General features: G+C 50.9%; 3 protein-coding genes across 14 annotated transcripts in view; 2 read left to right on the top strand and 1 right to left on the bottom strand.

The window, feature by feature from the left end:
• The window catches only part of RNF41 (ring finger protein 41), a 35,860-nt gene extending 33,020 nt beyond the window's left edge, over window positions 1-2,840 (bottom strand). For 2 of the 3 annotated variants that reach the window (XM_032290917.1, XM_032290896.1), the window contains exon 1: window positions 2,685-2,840. The gene's annotated coding sequence lies outside the window, so the exon portion shown is untranslated. Of the gene's footprint in view, window positions 1-2,516; window positions 2,609-2,684 lie in introns of those variants that run through there. The other variant, XM_032290903.1, reaches the window with a different exon arrangement.
• Window positions 2,841-5,234: 2,394 nt separating this feature from the next.
• On the top strand, window positions 5,235-11,653 carry NABP2 (nucleic acid binding protein 2). Of its 2 annotated transcripts, XM_032290891.1 has the most exons (7): window positions 5,235-5,356; window positions 5,749-5,850; window positions 6,303-6,441; window positions 6,552-6,623; window positions 7,113-7,194; window positions 7,290-7,353; window positions 10,819-11,653. In XM_032290891.1, exons 2-7 carry the CDS (start codon window positions 5,772-5,774, stop codon window positions 11,016-11,018), a joined length of 636 nt encoding a protein of 211 aa, XP_032146782.1. In that variant the 5' UTR covers window positions 5,235-5,356; window positions 5,749-5,771; the 3' UTR covers window positions 11,019-11,653. The 2 variants fall into 2 exon arrangements, with proteins under 2 accessions (XP_032146782.1, XP_032146774.1); XM_032290883.1 differs by having other exon boundaries at window positions 5,298-5,850.
• Window positions 11,654-11,812: 159 nt separating this feature from the next.
• The window catches only part of SLC39A5 (solute carrier family 39 member 5), a 14,136-nt gene continuing 10,686 nt past the window's right edge, over window positions 11,813-15,262 (top strand). For 7 of the 9 annotated variants that reach the window (XM_032290853.1, XM_032290807.1, XM_032290815.1 and 4 more), the window contains exons 1-3: window positions 11,813-11,920; window positions 12,997-13,353; window positions 14,458-14,641. In XM_032290853.1, the coding sequence (XP_032146744.1) occupies window positions 13,067-13,353; window positions 14,458-14,641 (471 nt within the window). In that variant the 5' untranslated portion in view covers window positions 11,813-11,920; window positions 12,997-13,066. Of the gene's footprint in view, window positions 11,921-12,450; window positions 12,668-12,996; window positions 13,354-14,457; window positions 14,642-15,262 lie in introns of those variants that run through there. The other 2 variants (XM_032290796.1, XM_032290825.1) reach the window with 2 other exon arrangements.

The raw sequence follows: 15,262 nt of genomic DNA, 5'->3' as shown, positions 1-15,262 counted from the left end.
TTTTTTTTTTTTTTTTTTTTTTTTTTTTGAGATGGAGCCTTGCTCTTTCACCCAGAATGGAGTGCAGTGATGTGATCTCCTCGGCTCACTGCAACCTCCACCTCCCAGGTTCAAGCTATTCTCCTGCCTCAGCCTCCTGAGTAGCTGGAATCACAGGCCCATGTCAACATGCCAAGCTAATTTTTTTTTTTTTGAGCCTGAGTCTCACTCTATCACCCAGGCTGGAGTGCAGGGGCGCGATCTCAGCTCACTGCAACCTTTACTTCCTGGGTTCAAGTAATTCTTCTGCCTCAGCCTTCCAAGTAGCTGGAACTATAGGTGCGCACCACCACGCCCGGCTAATTTTTTGAATTTTTAGTAGAGATGGGTTTCACCGTGTTAGGATGGTCTCAATCTCCTAACCTAATTTTTATATTTTTAGTAGAGACAGAGTTTCAACAAGTTGGCCGGGCTGGTCTCAAATTCCTGGCCTCATGTGATCCACCCACCTTGGTGTCCCAAAGTCCTGGGATTACAGGTGTGAGCCACTGAGCCCTGCCTAATATAAGTTGTGTATATGTATATACACATTGTGTATATACATTGTGTATATACATTGTGTATACACACATACATACACACACACACACACACACACACACACACACACACACTCTCTCTCTCCTTATACATACTGTCCTGTAAATCAAGTGAAATAATAGATATGGAAGAAGGCTGGACGCAGTGGCTCACGCCTGTAATCCCAACACTTTGAGAGGTTGAGGTGGATGGATCACTTGAGTCCAGGAATTCGAGACCAGCCTGGGCAACATAGTGAAACCTTGTCTCTACAAAAAACACAAACATTAGCCAGGTATGGTGGCGTGAGCAATTGTAGTCCCAGCTACTGAGGAGGCTGAAGCAGGAAGATCACCTGAGCCCAGGAGGCAGAGGTTGCAGTGAGCAGAGATTGCACCACTGCACACCAGCCTGGGTGACAGAGTGAGACCCCGTCTCAAAAATAAATAAATAAATACATAAACATGAAAGGATACTGAATACTGTCATCCTCAAGTGAGATATTACTTGTAGCAATAGAATGCAAAATAAGGGTGGGCGCGGTGGCTCACACCTGTAATCCTCGCACTTTGGGAGGCCAAGGTGGGCTGATCACCTGAGGTGAGGGTTTTTGTTTTTTGGAGATGGAGTGTCACCCTGTCGCCCAGTCTGGAGTGCAGTGGCGCAATCTCGGCTCATGGCAACCTCTGCCTCCTGGGTTCAAGCAATTCTCCTGCTTCAGCCTCCTGAGTAGCCAAGACTACAGGTGCATACAGCCACACCCAGCTAATTTTTTGTATTTTTCGTAGAGACGGGGTTTCACTGTGTTGCTCAGGCTGGTCGCCCGTCTCGGCCTCCCAAAGTGCTAGGATTATAGGCGTGAGCCACCGCGCCTGGCCGAGGTCAGGGGTTTGAGATCAGCCTGGCCAACATGGTGAAACCCTAACTCTACAAAAAATACAAAAAATTAGCTGGGCATGGTGACGGGCGCCTGTAATCCCAGCTACTCGAGAGGCTGAGGCAGGAGAATCGCTTGAACCCAGGAGAAGGAGGTTGCAGTGAGCTGAGATCTGCCACTATACTCCAGCCTGGGCAAGAGTGAGACTCAGTCTCAAAAAAAAAAAAAAAAAAAAAAAAGGCAAAATAAATTTAGAGCGTCGGAGAGGAAATACTTAAAAGAAGCTTGTTCCTTCTTTTTACTAGAAGGTAGGCCTAGCCACAGGTGGGCTGGACATGCAAGGTAGTGACGTTGCATCACTCACATTCCCTACCACGAATCCACCCAATTCTTATTTGGGGCAAAACTATCAGCCAACAACACACCCAACCTCTTGTCCTATTGTCAGACTCTAAAACCACTCTATAGAAAGGGATAACACTATCACGGGCCAATCCCCAAGAACAGTGGCCTCATTAACAACCCCACTTGTTATTAGGTGAAAGGAAGTTTCTGAATGGGGAAGGAGTCTGTCAATCCCTCAAGAAAAACGCCCTTAACCCTCTTAGCTTTCTGCTCTTTCTCTGGCCCCCTCCTTCCCACTCCCCAATTTCCCAAAGTCCTGGGTTAGGGAAGGCCTTCCAGTGTGTGGTGTGTGAAGCCTATCAGAGGGCCAGGCTGCAAACTAAGCGCAGGGATGTGAAGAATGTGAGATTCCTTCATGGAGGGCTAGGAGGGGGAGAGGAGCGGGGAAGGAATGAGAGGACAAGGCTGCCAAAGACAAGGCATGGGAGAGGAGCCAAGCTATGGCGCTTCGAGGGCGGGGGTTTAGGTTCCACCGCCCCTGCCCAGGCTAGCCCCCGGAATGCTCCCTTCCTCCCCTTCTGGTCCGTCAATCATTGCCCATTTAAACACCACGTTGTTCCCCTAGGTCCGCAGCTGCCGGTCCTCCAGCTAGCCCCGGCCCCCTCCCGCACTCCTCAAAGCTCCCCTATTCCAATGGACTTCCCCAACAACCCAATCTCCAGAGCCCCTTTCTCACCTCCCGACTCCTCGCCAGTGCTGCTTCCTTCCCCCATTTTCATCTTTACCAATATCCCTCCTCCTGAACCCCAGTATTTCAACCCCCTGCCCCAATACCCCTGGGACATCACCTCCTCCCCTCCCACACCCTCTTTTAGGTGGAAGATCACGCAGGCGCAGTACGCACCGCCCTGGAAGCGGCCTGGACTCTCCGTACCCTGGCCCAGTTGGAGCTCAGGCAGCAGCGGCCACAGGTCTGCCCTGATGCCGGGTCCCAGCCTTTCCAGGGAAGGGAAGGGAAAGGGGAAGGAGGGGAAAGAAGGCTCCGACCACTCGTCGCTGTCTCTGGCTGATCCTTTGCCCGCCCACCGCTGCTACGCAACCCGGCGGAAGCTCGTCACCAAACCCCGCCTCTTTGTTTAACTCAGCTCCTACGCTAGCAGCCACGAGCGACCTACTAGGAGAGACAGCGGCTAGCCAGGCCTCCGCTCTAGACGGGAAGTCTTTGTGGTCTCAGTCAGGACTATATAGCCACTTGGGAGGAAGAACTCTATGATCTTCCAGACAAGCACTGGTGGGCCTGGCCAGCCACGCTTCGCTTTGGAAGGGTGCACGTGACTTGTGTCCTAGAGCTGACGCGGATTGGTGCGAGATCATTGCGGAGAGGCAGGTCTGCAGCGTGACCGGCTGTGGGTCCAGCCCCTCTCTCTCCCTTTTCCAGAGCCCTGGTCTGCATCCCAGAGCCTCGTGACCCCTTGACCCCTGTCATGGGAATGGATATTGCAGTTAACAAGGCGGTCGCGGGGTGGGGAATGAGGGAGACTGACCCCAAGCCTTAGAGCAGGGGTGCTCAATGGCTTGTCTGCCTCTCTCCCAGGCGCACTCTTCCCGTATCCACGATGGCTCCTCGAACACTCGAGGAGTTCCCTGAAACACCTAAGAAGGAAGGGAGAGAAAATTTCCCTCTTCCTCAGTTGGAGTTTGATTTCTTTAGCTTACAACACCATGGTGTTGGGGGCGTGGGTGGTAGAGAACCTGGGATCCAAGGGAAGTCAATGTGGAGCCTAAAGAACTCCATGAAAAGATAAGGGGTTAATTAAGCAAACCAAGGCATTACAATTACATGACCTCTTAGGCTAATCTGGTATTAAATAGTATGGCATTTATTGTGGACGTTGGCTAAGCAATGTTAGTGCACATTAATACACACCCACCCACATGCCCCCACATATCTCTATGTAATTTGTTTATACACAACAATACAGAGCTAGCTATCTTTTGTGGACAATTTGACAGGTTCCAAAAGGAACTAAAGTTTCAGGCCTTTTTTCTGCCGTCCTCTAGAGGGGACTCAGATCAAGTAAGATAAAAGTAGTATGGGGGGCCGGGCGCGGTGGCTCAAGCCTGTAATCCCAGCACTTTGGGAGGCCGAGGCGGGTGGATCATGAGGTCAAGAGATCGAGACCATCCTGGTCAACATGGTGAAACCCCGTCTCTACTAAAAATACAAAAAATTAGCTGGGCATGGTGGCGCGTGCCTGTAGTCCCAGCTACTCAGGAGGCTGAGGCAGAAGAATTGCCTGAACCCAGGAGGCGGAGGTTGCGGTGAACCGAGATCGCGCCATTGCACTCCAGCCTGGGTAACAAGAGCGAAACTCCGTCTCAAAAAAAAAAAAAAAAAGTAGTATGGCCGGGTGCAGTGGCTCACGCTTGTAATCCCAACACTTTGGGAGGCCGAGATGGGCGGATTGCTTGAAGTCAGAGTTCGAGACCAGCCTGGGCAACATGGCAAAACTCCGTCTCTACAAAAAAATATAAAAATTAGCCGAAAATGGTGGGACACACTGTAGTCCCAGCTACTAGGGAGGCTGTGGTGGGAGGATCGCTTGAGCCAGGGAGGCAGAGGTTGCAGTGAGTCAAGATTGTACCACTGCACTCCAGCCTGGGCTACACAGCGAGGCTGTTTCCAAAAACAAGAGGGACTAACAAGTATTTCTCTCTATGCTGCAGGTTCCATTTCTTCCAAAAAAGGTGAGCCTGCCTTTTGTCTCTGGTGTGCCACTTTTCCCAGAGACCTTGACCAAGCTAGGTAGTGCATTAAAGATGAAAACCCCAAATCAGGAATAAATATAAGAGATAGAGCAATAAAATGAAGGAAACCGTGTGTGCCTACTGTGTGCAAGGCACTGCTTTTTAACAACGTCCGTTTTCTCGTCTGTAAGATGGAATTACATATTTTTTGTCTCTTTTTGCCTTTTTGTGGAGAATGGGGTCTCGCTTTATTGCCCAGACAGGTCTGGACTCCTGGGCTCATGCTATCCTCCAGCCTCTACACCTCCCTAAGAGCTGGGATTACAAGCCTGAGCCACTGCGCCTGACGGAATTACATATGTTTAAATCGTCGAGAAAAGAAGTGAAGCATTGAGCCAGGATTCAAACTTTTGTCCGCCAGATTCCGAAGCCCTTGCTCCTTTTCCCATGGTATCACTCTTTGGAAAGAAACATATTAGAGTATAAGCGCACTCTCTCCAGCCATGTTACAGAAAATTGGGGCTCTGTGCGCCCACTAGTGGTGAATCTTTCCCCCTGCAGAGCCAACTATCTCCGAGGCTCCTTTAATACCTGAAATTCGCCCCCTTCGCGGTGCACGAGTCTCGGATCCCGATTGGCTGGGCAGGGCAGGCTGCACGACGCAGGGCGCGCCCGGGCGGTGCTGATTGGCCGGAGGAGGCCAGCCTGTGGAAACTTCCGGGAATGTCTGCACTCCGGCGTTCCACCGAGCAGCTTCCGGCGGCAGCAGAGCCTGTGGCTCCCCCTGCGGGCTGCTCAGCGGCGTGCACAGTCCTGCCGGCTGGCTGGGTGGGTGGTGGGCTGCGGGTGGGGGAGGAGATGGACCGAGTCCCGGGTTGTCGGGATGAGGGTTCAGGAAGGTCTGGCCACTAAGATTCTACTCCCTGGCTCTGCACCGGGTTCCCTACCCCTGTCTACGTCGGCTCCGCCACTTCAGGGCTTGAGACTAAAAGAGCATCCCGGCAGGGGGCCTTCCAGCCCCAAAGCAGCCTGTCCAGAGACCCCCAAATTCTGATCTTGAAGTTGGAGGCCTCCGGGGATGTCCTTTTTAAATCTTTTAGAAGGGTTAGAGGGGTTGAGGCTGCCTGACCCCAGCCTAATGTGGTAGGTAGGCCTTGGGAAGTGGAGCATGGGGGCAAAGGATCCAAGCGTTGAGCCTTCATCCCCTATTCCCCATCCAGTGGGGTGCCGAGGCTCGGGCAGCATGACGACGGAGACCTTTGTGAAGGATATCAAGCCCGGGCTCAAGAATCTGAATCTTATCTTCATTGTGCTGGAGACAGGTGTCTATACTGGGGTGGCAAGTTCGCGGGATGGGGGTAGGGGGCAGGAGGGGAAGAACGCTGTTTGCGTTCTTAATTTGGTGTGGGGATGGCAAGGCGAGCCACAAGACACTCCTCATTCCCAGTCTGTCTCTTCGACCCTTGGACAGAAAGCTGCAGTCTGGTATAGGGTAGACAGAAGTCTTGCCAGATCTAGACCTCCTGTGCCACATGTGTCTCTTTCCACTCAGGGCCCTCTCCATGGTGCTGGCCTCTGAACTACCCTCCCCCCCCCGCCGCCCCCCTCCCCGACACCTTCCATAATCCCAGCCCCTTATGCCTCAGGGATTTGGGCTTTGCCCTGTTTGTACACCTTTTCCCTCATCCCACCAACATCCACATCTCATTCTTCTGACAACTACCTCCCCATTTATTTGATCGTCCTCCCACCTCGATTTATCTGTTCCGTTCAGGCCGAGTGACCAAGACAAAGGACGGGCATGAGGTTCGGACCTGCAAAGTGGCGGACAAAACAGGCAGCATCAATATCTCCGTCTGGGACGACGTCGGCAATCTGATTCAGCCTGGGGACATTATCCGGCTCACCAAAGGGTAAGCCAGGTGGTAACTTTTAGCCTTCCAAAGGCAACAATCAAGAGTGGGGTTAACAGTCCCTGTAACACTTCTGAGTACTCTGAATTTTGCTTTTTTTGCCCCCATAGGTATGCTTCAGTTTTCAAAGGTTGTCTGACACTGTATACGGGCCGTGGGGGTGATCTGCAGAAGATTGGAGAGTAAGTGCGGTCTTGGGGATGGGGATGAAGAAGCACCAGCACAAGGAGGAAAGTTGAGGTTTGCAAGGAGGTAGCACAGGCTGTGCAGTCCAAGCCCTATTTCTGGACTTTTTTTTTTTTTTTTTTTTTGAGACACAGTCTCTGTCACCTAGGCTGGAGTGTGCAGTGGCATGATCTCAGTTCACTGCAACCTTGATCTCCCGGGGGTCAGCTGATCCTTCCACCTCAGCCTCCCAAGTAGCTGAGATTACAGGCATGCTTCACCACACATTGCTATTTTTTTTGTATTTTTTGTAGAGACAGGGTTTCACCGTGTTGCCCAGGCTAGTCTTGAACTCCTGGGCTCAAGTGATCCTCCTGCCTCTGCCTCCCAAAGTGCTAGGATTACAGGTGTGAGTGACCACACCCAACCTATCTGGACTTTTCTGAGGCCTCCGGCAATGGCCCAGAGGATGAATCCAAAGCTTTAGCTGCTTTCTTCCCTTACAGATTCTGTATGGTTTATTCTGAGGTTCCTAACTTCAGTGAGCCAAACCCAGAGTATAGCACCCAGCAAGCACCCAACAAGGCGGTGAGTCCTGTGGCTACAAAGGTGGGAAAGGAGGGCAGATCAAGACAAGAAGCATGGGAGGGAGCAGGATCTGAATATGTAATCTATGCCTTCAGGTGCAGAATGACAGCAACCCTTCAGCTTCCCAGCCTACCACTGGACCTCCAGCTGCTTCTCCAGGTAAATCTGTTCCCTTCCATCCACTGGTCCTCCTAGCTTCCCTACTCTCCTCAGCCTAGAAAGATGCATTTCCCTCATCCCTTTTCCAAATCTCTCTTTTCTCAGTATATCTGCCTTCACTCAATTCTCCCAGCCCCCCACCTTTTTTTTGTTGTTGTTGAGACAAAGTCTTGTGCTTGTTGCTCAGGCTGGAGTGCAATGGTGTGATCTTGGCTCACTGCAACCTCTGCCTTGCAGGTTCAAGCGATTCTCCTGCCTCAGCCTCCCAAGTAGCTGGGATTACAGGCATGCGCCACCACACTTGGCTAATTCTTGTCTTTTTAGTAGAGACGGGGTTTCACCATTTTGGCCAGGCTGGTCTCGAACTTCTGACCTCAGGCAATCTGCCTGCCTTGGCCTCCCAAAGTGCTGAGATTATAGGCATGAGCCACCATGCCTGGCTTTTTTTTTTTAATTTTTTTTAGAAGGAGTCTCATTCTGTCACCCAGGCTGGAATACAATGGCATGATCTCGGCTCACTGCAACCTCTGCCTCCCGGGTTCAAGCGATTCTCATGCCTCAGCCTCCCTAATACCTGGGATTACAAGCATATGCCACCACGCCCAGCTAATTTTCTTTTTTTTTATTATTATTATTTTTTTTTTTTTAAGATGAGGTTTCACCAAGTTGGTCAGGCTGGTCTTGAGTTCTCAACCTCAGGTGATCTGCCCACCTTGGCCTCCAAAGTGCTTGGATTACCACGCCCGGCCTAATTTTCTATTTTTAAAAGAGATGGAGTTTCACCATGTTGGCCAGGCTGATCTCGAACTCCTGACCTCAAGTGATCTACCCACCTTGGCCTCCCAAAGTGCTGGGATTAATAGGCATCAATCACCATGCCCAGCACACCCTTTTTTGATACCTTTTGTAAGTGCCTATAGTGAAAAATTTGGGAACCTTTTTTTTTCTTCTTTTTTCAACGGAGGCTAGCTCTGTCACCCAGGCTGGGGTGCGGTGGCGTGATCTCAGCTCACTGAAACCTCTGCCTCCCAGGTTCAAGCGATTCTCCTGTCTCAGCCTCCTGAGTAGCTGGGATTACAGGTGCCTGCCACCACACCTGGCCAATTTTTTGTATTTTTAGTAGAGGTGGGGTTTCACCATGTTAGCCAGGCTAGTCTCAAAACTCCTGACCTCAGGTGATCCACCCGCCTCAGCCTCCCAATGTGCTGGGATTACAGATGTGAGACACCACAGCTGGCCTGGGAACCTATTTCAATCACAATAGACCTTGGGTACCCTTTTGCCACTGTCACTCAAAGGTGAAAAAGAACAACTTTTCCACATGTAGCAAAGGAATATTAGGGGCCAAGAGACTTAAATGTATCTTTTCTTTTTTTTTAAATACAGAGTTTCACTGTTTTAGAGTTTCACTGTGTTGCCCAGGCTGGAGTGCAGTGGCAAGATCTCCCTCACTGCAACCTCCACCTCCTGGGTTCAAGTGATTCTCTGGCCTTCTGAGTAGCTGGGATTATAGGCACATGCCACCACGCCTGGCTTTTTTTTTTCCCCCCCCGAGATGGAGTTTTTGCTCTTGTTGCCCAGGCTAGAGTGCAGTGGTGTGATCTTGGCTCACTGTAACCTCCACCTCCCAGGTTCAAGCGATTCTCCTGCCTCAGCCTCCAAGTAGCTGGGATCACAGGTACCCGCCACCATGCTCAGCTAAATTGTATTTTTTTTTTTTTCTTGAGACGGAGTTTCGTTCTTGTTACCCAGGCTGGAGTACAATGGCGCGATCTTGGCTCACCGCAACCTCCGCCTCCTGGGTTCAGGCAATTCTCCTGCCTCAACCTCCTGAGTAGCTTGGATTACAGGCATGCGCCACCATGCCCAGCTAATGTTTTTTGTATTTTTAGTAGAGACGGGGTTTCACCATGTTGACCAGGATGGTCTCGATCTCTTGACCTCATGATCCACCCGCCTCGGCCTCCCAAAGTGCTGGGATTACAGGCTTGAGCCACCGTGCCCGGCCGCTAAATTGTATTTTTAGTAGAGACAGCGTTTCACCATGTTGGCCAGGCTGGTCTCGAACCCCTGATCCACCCGCCTTAGCCTCCCAAAGTGCTGGGATTACAGGCATGAGCCACCTCACCTGGCCTAAGTTTTATATTTTTAGTAGAGACAGAGTTTCACCATGTTGGCCAGGCTGGTCTGGAACTCCTGACCTCAGGTGATCTTCCCACCTTGGCCTCCCAAAGTGCTGGGATTACAGGCATGAGCCACCACACCTGGCCAAATGTATCTTATTAAAAATATTTTTTTGCTGGGAAGCTGAGGCAGGAAAATTACTTGAATCCAGGAGGCAGACGTTGCAGTGAGCCAAGATTGAGCCACTATACTCCAACCATGGGTGACAGAGCAAGAGTCCATCTCAAAAGAAAAACAAAAAAGAAAGAAAATCTAAGCCAGACACACTGGTGCACACCCACTGTCCTAGCTACTCGGGAGGCTGAAGCAGGAGGATTGCTTGAGCCAGGAGTTTGAGGCTGCATGAGCCATGATCACACCACATCCCAGCCTGGGTGACAAAGTGAGACCTCATCTCTAAAACAGTAAAAATTAAAAAATAAAAATATATATACAAAAAAAATGTGACTTACTACATTTGGCAGGTAAGATTATGTATAATAATCTTATCTTTTCACTTATGCTTTTATATATATATATATATATATATTTTTTTTTTTTTTTGAGAGAAAATTTTTTTCTTTCTTCTAGGCTGGAGTGCAGTGGCATGATCTTGGCTCACTGCAACCTCTACCTCCCGGGTTCAAGTGATTCTTCTGCCTCAGCCTCCCAAGTAGCTGGGATTACAGGCATGCACCATCACACCCAGCTAATTTTTGTATTTTTAGTAGAGACAGGGTTTCACGATTTGGCCAGGCTGGTCTCGAACTCCTGACCTCATGATCCACCCACCTTGGCCTCCCAAAGTGCTGGGATTACAGGCATGAGCCACTGCGCCTGACCACTTATCTATGTTTTCTAAAATGAACAGTATCATTGTGGTACATACATACACACCTTTTTTTTTTTTTTTAAGTGCCTCATATTTTAACACAGATACTTCAGGCCTTTCCCCTTGTCATCCTTCTCCAGTTTTACAATCACTTTTGGTAAAAGGGCATTTTTGTCAGAGGTCCTTGAGCCTAGAACTAAACAGTTAATTGGGTCTGATTCCCAATAAGACAGATAAATACAAGAGAAAAATATCATACCAAGGTTCATGTAGCAACTTCCAAAATGATCGTGTGAGTCTTCTCTGGAGCTTGGTTCATATTCGCAGCCCACTGTCTTTTGCATTTGGCCTTAAGGTGCAGTTGTGCATGCTGAAGACTGTGCCACTCTTTAGGGCATGGAGGCAGGTCTTGGGATGGAACCCTCTTCTATGTTAACTAATTCCTTTGTTCCTTCTCCTCCAACAACTAGCCTCTGAGAGCCAGAACGGGAATGGACTGAGTGCCCCATCAGGTCCCGGTGGTGGCCCACATCCCTCTCATACTCCCTCACACCCGCCCAGCACCCGAATCACTCGAAGCCAGCCCAACCACACACCTGCAGGCCCGCCTGGGCCTTCCAGCAACACTGTTAGTAACGGCAAAGAAACCCGGAGGAGCAGCAAGAGATAGCATGACATTCTTCCTTCCTGCCACCAACCACATTCCAAGTGTCTGCTGGAGAGCAAGATAGCCTTCTACTGGCTGGCTGGTGTAGCAGTATTTTAGCCACTGAACTTCAGTGGAGGGGTGGTGAGCAGTGGCCTTATCAACCCTAATCTTGTACTCCCCCATTGTCCAGCTGAACTACCTGTCCCCTGGGAATCAGGACCCTCCACCTGCTCTCTTTCCTCTTTAGAAATGGCAGTTACCGGCCGGGCGTGGTGGCTCATGCCTGTAATCCCAGCACTTTGGGAGGTCAAGGCAGGTAGATCACCTGAGGTCGGGAGTTCGAGACCAGCCTGACCAACATGAAGAAACCCCATCTCCACTAAAAATACAAAATTAGCCGGGCGTGGTAGCTCATGTCTGTAGTCCCAGCTACTCAGGAGGCTGATGCAGGAGAACCGCTTGAACCTGGGAGGTGGAGGTTGCAGTGAGCTGAGATTGTGCCACTGCACTCCAGCCTGGGCAACAAGAGTGAAACTCCATCTCAAAAAACAAAAAGAAAAGAAAAGAAATGGCAGTTACCATCTATTTCTTCTGTGTGAGACATGGGGGTCTAACTGAAATCTCTCTTTCCTAATAAATGTTACCACTCTACTCTGTATTGGACTCCTTTGCTTTTTGTGGGAAAAGGAAGTTAGCAATGAGGCATTTGGGAAGGTGGGGTGTCCCTGGAAGGTGGAAGGAAGATAGGCTACAGATAAGGAGGCCCAGGCAAAGCAGACCTGCCCCTTTAAGGTAGTGTCCCTCCCCTACCCGCTCCCTGCAGGTGACCCTTGCCCGCCTGCCTGCCTGCCTGCGCCCCCAGCTGGAAGCAAGAAGGCTGTGTCCCCCTTCCTCTGGGTGTCTTTCTTGTCTCCTGCTATCAGGTAATGCCAACCTCAACCCCACGGACTGGTCACCCCGATCAGACTTTGCTTGCCTGATTTTACGTCAGGTCAGACTTCAGAGGGGAGCCCAGATCCCTGTTTCTTCTCCCCTGCAGAGCGTCCCCTTTCTTGGTCATCGATCCCTACAGCTCCAGCTCTTTCTCTCCTTGGGGTGAGAAGCTGTTGCTAAGAACAGTTTCTTTCCCATGCATACATCTGGGCTTGGCATTCATCTGCCTTTTCCCCCTCCTCCCCAGGTTAGGGACACCTGAGTCCAACCTTCCCAGGGAATATGGGGATGGGGGTTGGAGATGAATTCAGTGCCAGATGTAAGGTAGGTGGGGCGGAAGTATATGCTGGAAAGGGCTAAAATGGTACTGTGTTAAAAGTGGGGTGAATTATTTAAGAGGAAAAAAAACTGGGCCCAGGTTCTCCTTAACCATGTGGCTTTCCCAGGGTAGAAGGTGGCCCCTCCCTACTCAGAGGCCCAGCAGAGACTGACCTTTGACCCCCACCCCAGAGACCAGTGAACCATTAACTCCTCTCTGTTGTGAGCCTTCCCACACTGGCCCCACCCCTGACTCCACCCCAAGGCAGGTGGGCTAGGAGGGGATAAGTGTCCATCTCAGCCTTCTATGTGACGTGGCCTCTATTCTACCTGGACACCTGGAGGCTCAGTCTGGATTTCTCCCTCCCTGACTCAGGAACTGCTTAATATCCACATCAAGGCCTAATAGGGGACCTGAGGTGACAGCTCTCACGTTGCCAGTGGGGGTGAGGCCCTGGGGATTGAGGGGGGATAGAGAGGTGGGGCAAAGTTGAGAGGTGGGGTTTGGGGACAAGGGATAGACAATCAGCTCTGGATGAAGTATGGGGAGAGCTCCGAGTCAGGGAGGTGCTCTAGGAACCGGCAAGCCAGAGGCTGCTCCTGAAGGAGGCAGTGTGAGGGAAGAAGGAGGGTGCAGTAGGGGCTGCTGCTGGACTTGGTGTGGGGCGGGTACAAGGAGCTCTGGCTCCCCCATGGCCCCGAGCTGGAGAGCGGAGCAGCAGCTCCAGCCCAATCCTTGTTCTTCCAGGACACTGTCCTCAGGATGCTTCGGGGAGAATAGGAGCCAGAACCAGAGCCCCTGAGCCATTTCTCCTGCAATGATGGGGTCCCCAGTGAGTCATCTGCTGGCCAGCTTCTGTGTGTGGGTCGTCTTGGGCTGGGTAGAGGGCTCAGTCCCCAACCTGGGCCCTGCTGAGCAGGAGCAGAGCCATTACCTGGCCCAGCTGTTTGGCCTGTACGGAGAGAATGGGACATTGACTGCAGGGGGCTTGGCGAGGCTTCTCCACAGCCTGGGGCTAGGCCGAGTTCAGGGGCTTCGCCTGGGACAGCATGGGCCTCTGACTGGACGGGCTGCACCCCCAACTGCAGACAATTCCACGCACAGGTACTGACCCCTTCCTCTACCCCACAGGGTCAATCCCCCAGCTCTCTCAGTGCTTGCCCCGAGTTGCCTTGTTCTGGCTTCCTCACAAGATCCCTGGAGTTACAAATTCTTCAGAACTCAGCTCCTTGATATCTCCTCAAGGCCTCTCATGTCTCTATTGCCTTCTCTATTGTTTTGTTTGGGGCCTCACTTTGTCACCCAGCTGGAGTGCAGTGACACATTCATGGCTCACTACAACCTCCACCTCCCAGGCTGAAGCCATCTTTCCACCTCAGCCTCCCAAGTAGCTGGGACCACAGGTGCACACCACCACGCCCGGCTTTTTAACATTTTTTGTAGAGAAAACGTTTTCGACATGTTGCCCAGCCCAGCTAGTCTCAAACTCCTGGGCTCAGAGATCTGCCTGCCTTGGCCTTCCAAAGTGCTGGGACTACAGATGTAAGCCACCACCCTGGCCCTCTGTTGCCTTCTAATTCTCTCCTCCTCCTCCAAATCTCTAAGCCCTTACATTTCATGCTGTTAGTCCCAATGTTCAGTGTCTCTGGGCTGACTTGGCTCCAAATTCATAGCCCTTTCTTCTTCTTTCTTTTTTTTTTTTTTTGAGACAGAGTCTCACTCTGTCATCCAGGCTGGAGTGCAATGGCACAATCTCGGCTCACTGCAACCTCCACCTCCCGGGTTCAAATAATCCTCCTGCCTCAGCCTCCCAAGTAGCTGGGACTAGAGGTACACACCACCATACCCAGCTAATTTTTGTAATTTTAGTAGAGACAGGGTTTCACCATATTTGTCAGGCTGGTCTTGAACTCCTGACCTCAGGTAACATACCTGCCTTGGCCTCCCAAAGTGCTCGGATTACAGGTGTGAGCCACCGTGCCCAGCCATTAGTAGCCCTTTCAGTTGTCCTCTTTTTGTCTTCTGTCACCCCAGTGGCAGAAAATGGATAACTCTCAGATCTTCCTAAGAATGACATTCCATGGTTTCTGCATCCCAGGATCTCCAGCCAGTGGCTGGTTCCCCCTTCTCCCCTAAGCTCCCTGGGAGCCTCTCAAAGTGGGTTGATAGGACACAAGGGAGGCTGACATGCTATCTCATCCATTCCAGGCTGCAGAACCCTGAGCTGAGTGTGGATATCTGGGCAGGGATGCCTCTGGGTCCCTCAGGGTGGGGTGACCTGGAAGAGTCAAAGGCCCCTCACCTACCTCGTGGGCCAGCCCCCTCGGGCCTGGACCTCTTTCACAGGCTTCTGCTGCTGGACCACTCATTGGCTGACCACCTGAATGAGGATGTGAGTCTGATGGTCTCTAGAGGGGGAAGGAGCCATGGGATTAGATGGGCTGAAGTGTTTAAATAATCAGTAGTTGGGCCAGGAGGGGTGACTCACACCTGTAATCCCAGCACTTTGGGAGGCTGAGGTGAGTTGATCGCCTGAGGCCAGGAGTTGGAGACCAGCCTGGCAAACATGGTGAAACTCCATCTCTACTAAAAAATACAAAAATTAGCCGGGTGTGGTGGCAGGCACCTATAATCCCAGCTACTCAGGAGGCTGAGATGAGAGAGTCCATTAAATCTGAGAGACAGAGATTGCAGTGACCCAAGATTGCGCCATTTGCACTTCAGCCTGGGCAAGAAGAGTGAAACTCTGTCTCAAAAAAATAAAAAATAAAAAAGGCCGGGCCCAATGGCTCACACCTATAATCCCAGCACTCTGGGAGGCCAAGGCGGGTGAATCATCTGAAGTCAGGAATTTAAGACCAACCCTGTCTCTACTAAAAATGCTCAGCCAGGATAGTGAGGACAATGCTCACTAGCACCCAGTTTGTACTGAATTGAGTGTCTGCATTGGATTGAATATCCACTAATAATTAATACACATTGATTTTTTTTTTTTTTTTTTTTTTTTTTTTTT

The sequence above is a fragment of the Sapajus apella genome, unplaced genomic scaffold, assembly GCF_009761245.1.
Source record: "Sapajus apella isolate SASKATOON/1434 unplaced genomic scaffold, GSC_monkey_1.0 scaffold2, whole genome shotgun sequence".
In the NCBI taxonomy this organism is placed as follows: Eukaryota; Metazoa; Chordata; class Mammalia; order Primates; family Cebidae; genus Sapajus; species Sapajus apella.
The sequence above is the reverse complement of the archived record's forward strand: the minus strand, read 5'-3'. Positions and strand labels throughout refer to the sequence as shown.

What these genes read in the sequence shown, in the direction of transcription:
- NABP2 (XM_032290883.1), top strand. Translation starts at nt 5,697, where the DNA reads ATGGGGGCAAAGGATCCAAGCGTTGAGCCTTCATCCCCTATTCCCCAT. An exon ending in AGCAAGCACCCAACAAGGCG is followed by an intron (nt 7,195 to 7,289) that starts GTGAGTCCTGTG and finishes CTATGCCTTCAG; the next exon opens with GTGCAGAATGACAGCAACCC. An exon ending in ACCTCCAGCTGCTTCTCCAG is followed by an intron (nt 7,354 to 10,818) that starts GTAAATCTGTTC and finishes TCCAACAACTAG; the next exon opens with CCTCTGAGAGCCAGAACGGG.